At 47.5% G+C, this 4,472-nt stretch overlaps 1 protein-coding gene across 2 annotated transcripts in view; it reads right to left on the bottom strand.

The window, feature by feature from the left end:
* The window catches only part of LOC110490323 (transmembrane O-mannosyltransferase targeting cadherins 1), a 108,957-nt gene extending 104,706 nt beyond the window's left edge, over window positions 1-4,251 (bottom strand). Inside the window, exon 1 of one of the 2 annotated variants that reach the window (XM_036944636.2) lies at window positions 3,794-4,251. In XM_036944636.2, coding sequence (XP_036800531.1) covers window positions 3,794-4,086 — 293 coding nt within the window. In that variant the 5' untranslated portion in view covers window positions 4,087-4,251. The remainder of the gene's footprint in view (window positions 1-3,793) is intronic. The other variant, XM_090200449.1, reaches the window with a different exon arrangement.
* Window positions 4,252-4,472: the final 221 nt, after the last annotated feature.

Raw genomic sequence — 4,472 nt, 5'->3', positions numbered from 1 at the left:
GGCTGAGATAAGCCATTTGAAATCTTTATATCAAATATCTTACATCTGCATATATTAGTCTATTCAAATGACATTTTTCCCCTACCCACACACAGTTATAACACAATAGTAAAATCTCCATTACACACCCAGGTACCGAAAACCATTAGTTCAGGTTACATAAAAGCATTTCTACGTGAGATGGTAATTACGCCCTCATATATTAAGCGATTCCTCCCCCGTCTCAGAGTAGAGAAGAATCGCAAACCCAAACCTCCATTATGAATTCAATTACAGCACTACACCATCTCTGTAAAACAGCCTGTTTCTCTCATCATTAAACCGCCTGCACAGTCTGACTCCTAATACTGAAGAAACCCATACATTTCCAGGATGAAAGACTTGGAGAATCTGAAAACAGAACTTAACTAGACAGAAGGGAATCTAAAGAGAACATAACATGGGTTTTAATGGGGGAAAGACCGTCGAGCTGATTGTCATACATAAGCGATAATGGGGATGCCTCATAAAAGCCATCGTCCAATCCATTAAGTGATGATGAAAAGCAGGCTCAACCCCTCCTATTTCCTGTGTTACATCATAGATCAGACATAGTGGATGTTGTAGCATGCCCCGAGGAGAGGGTATTAACATGTGTAAGCCGGCCCTCTGATGTGATCTCGTTATAGGCCTTCTCAGTGAGTCATGGCGGATGTGCACTCTGTTATTAAGACCAATGCATTTCAATTAGAGACCAGAGACTGGACAGTGGACAATTTCCTGGCAATGTGATCTGACCCGGAAAAACAAGGCCTTTCTTATAGCCTACGACTAGGATCTGGAGGTTTTCCACACCACATCCCCTGACCAGGAAAAACTCTAGGCCCACCACTGTACAGGTGTCATGTATGCTTAACCGTTGCCTAGCTACAGCACTATAGTCCCTGTATTGTGCTAGAAGTGTTGAGCCGTGCAGGTAGAGTGGTCACACTGGTCAATGCTGAAACAGACAGGTATCCAGCTCCTAAAGCACGCAGTAACTGTCCCTAGGCAGCCTGGCTGTGCTGGAGGGGACAGGGGATATGACAGAGGCTTCAGAGGTTACGACAAGCGCCTTTACACTGTTTATACCATGTTTATACTATGTCCCCTGGGTGTGATTCGGGGTGGGGTGGGGGGTGGGGGCTCTGGACTGTAAGCTGTGACGTGATCTCATAGCCTGTTTTTCTGTCATTCTCTGTTGTCACCCCCCTCTCTTTTCATCCCATTCACTCCCTCCCTCCCTCCTTCTCTCTACCTCCTCCTATCTCCCCTCGCCCCTGGTCCCCCTCCTGCTCTCTCCCCAAAGCCATTGTTCCATTAGTAGGCTACATTAGAGTGCTTCAGGGGTGTGTGTCCTTCACCTTGAGTACTGTCTCAGAGGCCCGACAGTGATCACGGACACAGAAACACACCGCTATACTGAGCACAGAGCCCCCACATGCACAGGTGTGGTGTATGTGTGCGTGTGTCGGTGTGTGTGTGTATGAGGTGTGAGTCTCAGCGTGTTGAAATGACAGATATACCTAGCAGATCTTCAAGGACGTGTGTGTGTGTGTGTGTGTGTGTGTGTGTGTGTGTGTGTGTGTGTGTGTGTGTGTGTGTGTGTGTGTGTGTCCATATGTACCACTGTCCCATATACTGTACATGTGATAAATAGGCCCTTCTCCCATAATAATGAAGCATACATGTAAATGTGAGTCAGATTTGCCCAATTTAGTCTGAATTTAAAGAACATACAGAGGAGACCAGACAAGGTACTGTAGTGTCAGAGACACTGACAACTCCTCTCCTCCCTTCTCTCTGTGCCGTCACAAAGTATTAGACTACAGACTTGAGACAGTAAGACACGCAGGAGAGGCTTGTGCCTGTGCGTGAGCGTACACACCACAGAGAATGAATCTGGCCGGCTTTGGGGCTATGTGTAGATGGAGATTCAGCTGCTTGGCTTGGCAGCAGTGTGTGGGTAACCAACTGCAGAACCAGAAGGAGAGCGCTACACAACCAGATGCTCCATCCATCGCCTCAAAAGAGAGAAACCCATTCAAAGCATCAGCACATCAGCCTTCCCTCTCCCCCTTAACCAGTGCACTAAGTATTCAGCACACACACAGCAGCTGACAACCTCTCTGTTGTCATAATCAGCATCACACGTCTTCAGCTCTGAATGTGCCCTTTTCAAAGAGGATGCTGATACCTACGCTCAACACTGAGGAATGTAGCGCAGAGAAAGAAACACTTATTTGACATGTATTTTCTGGCGCATCGTGCGGTGTCGGGGAGGAGCAGCACACTGTTGTCAAACGGTTCAGGCTCTGAGAAGAGGTCAGAGGATACAGCGACAGTGTGACAGTGGAGATGATGTCTTACTAAGCAAAGTATTAGAATAGATAAGTCCCATACATAGGATGGTGCGTGTGTGTGTGTATCCACAGCCCTGTGCAAAGAAAAAGTACAAAGCTTTACCAGGCAGAGAATGGGTTAATCCCATGGTTGTCTACCGCCTGACGCTTCATGTTAGTATTCCAGTCTTTTCATATCTATTGTCTATATTTCAACTTTACTGTCTGCTGAAGAAATCCAAGCACGTTGTGTCCTCACTGATTACATACAGACCTGCTGGACATGTCTATTATTATAACACTTCACTTCCCCCTCTTTTGGGCAACTGAGTGGCGCAGCGGTGCTAAAGGCGTCACTACAGACCCTGGTTCAATTCCAGGCTGTATCACAACCGGCCGGGTTAGGGTTAGGCCATCATTGTAAATAAGAATTTGTTCTTAACTGACTTGCCTAGTTAAATCAGGGTTAAATATCTATCCTATGTGTGCTAGATAGAAACAGAGCCTACAGTTCTGTCAATTATTATTTTTTGCAGTTTTCATATCAACACATCTTTCAAATAGTCTGTAGTGTGTTTTTCATCAATCTGTGAAATCTGTAAACTATTAATGTTTCTGGTTGACTAATGCTTGCGCGGAGAGCCAGATCCCTCCCGCGTCCCATTGCGCTGCCTGTGACACGTCCTCTCCAGTGTGTGTGTGCCCGGAGATTAAATTGACACTGGCTGGAAAAGTTCCCTTGAACGACAACATTCAACACTAATATCCCAAAATGTGTCCGCTCAATGTTCTGCAGCGTCAAACATATCCGCCAAAAATACATTGAAGTGAACGTTGAGAGCGAATTCAGGGACTCCACAGAAGCAACAAGTGTGTAGGCAAAAAAACGGTCAACATCTGTCAGGTCCAGCTGTATTTCGACTCTAGGATATTTGAAAATGTTTCACGTTGCATTTCTGTAACATATTCTAAGATGAAGGAGCACAAATAAAATCGTATTTTCTTGCGAGTGTGCAGTGTTCATGGCACGCTTCAGCAAGTTTAGCTAACTGCGCAACCTGACCGCCGTATCATTCTGATTATAACCCATTATAGGCTACGTACATGTTTGGTGATGGTAGGTGCAGATGTGCGTCCTTCATAGCCGCTGGCGATCGACCAAGCTCAACCCAGCTCAAAGCATGAAGAAACCTACAGTAGGCTAGTCTATGACGTTAGCCCATTTCGGAGAACCCGATACATGGTATTAATTGTATCGGATCACAAGTTGGATAGCTGACGAGGCCAGCGCATTTATGGACATTGCCACCAACTTCAGCAACATTGTTTCTCATTCAAGCCCGAGACCAAGCTGTTCAAGTTAACTACAGAGACTTTGCAACCGATGCTGGGAAGATAACCACAGAGAGCTATAGGGGAGAGAGAGAACTTACTTGAAGGTGAGGATGCATAACGGTCTGTAGGACTTGTGGCTCGTGTTATCCGCCATCCTCTTGCCCCAAAAGTCGTTGGTGAAGATGTTCTGCAGGCTGGACCCGGGCCGGACGTCGGGGTTATTGCTGATAGCCCACACATCGTCGTGCACGAACTCCCCGTGCAGAGAGTTGCTGTAGCACAGCGCGCACAGGACCAGCAGCACCGCATATCGACCTGCTCCTCTCCCTGCTTCTAACGGGACCGACAGGCGGAGCGGGCCAGGGGTCTTCTCTCGACCGTGTACTGTCATGTCGGCCCTCGCCTGGCAACAAGCCGCTTGGGTCTGGGAAAAAGCCGGGGTGAGTAGGGAGCCATATCCGTTCCGCTAGACAGACAGGCAGTGACTGTCTTGCCTACTGTGGGCTGCGGGGACTGACTATAAAGCAGCCAGCGAAATGAGAAGCCTCCTCTTGACGCATGCGCACGGAGCAGTACGGTCCTTCCCGGAGCTGGTGAGATTCATTTGCACCACCTAGACCGAAAATCAATAGCGCGCAGCATACTGTTTCAGCCGATTGCTATGGCACCGACATGACCTTTATCTTTAGACTAGGCCAATAATAAACTAATGATTGTCTAGGACGGGCCAGGCGGGGACGCGCTAATAGAGAGAGAGGGACATGCCCGTGTCCTGTC

The sequence above is a fragment of the Oncorhynchus mykiss genome, chromosome 15, assembly GCF_057628025.1.
Source record: "Oncorhynchus mykiss isolate SJ-2025 chromosome 15, ASM5762802v1, whole genome shotgun sequence".
Taxonomy (NCBI): domain Eukaryota; kingdom Metazoa; phylum Chordata; class Actinopteri; order Salmoniformes; family Salmonidae; genus Oncorhynchus; species Oncorhynchus mykiss.
Note: the sequence above shows the minus strand (reverse complement) of the source record. Positions and strands in the feature narration are given on the sequence as shown.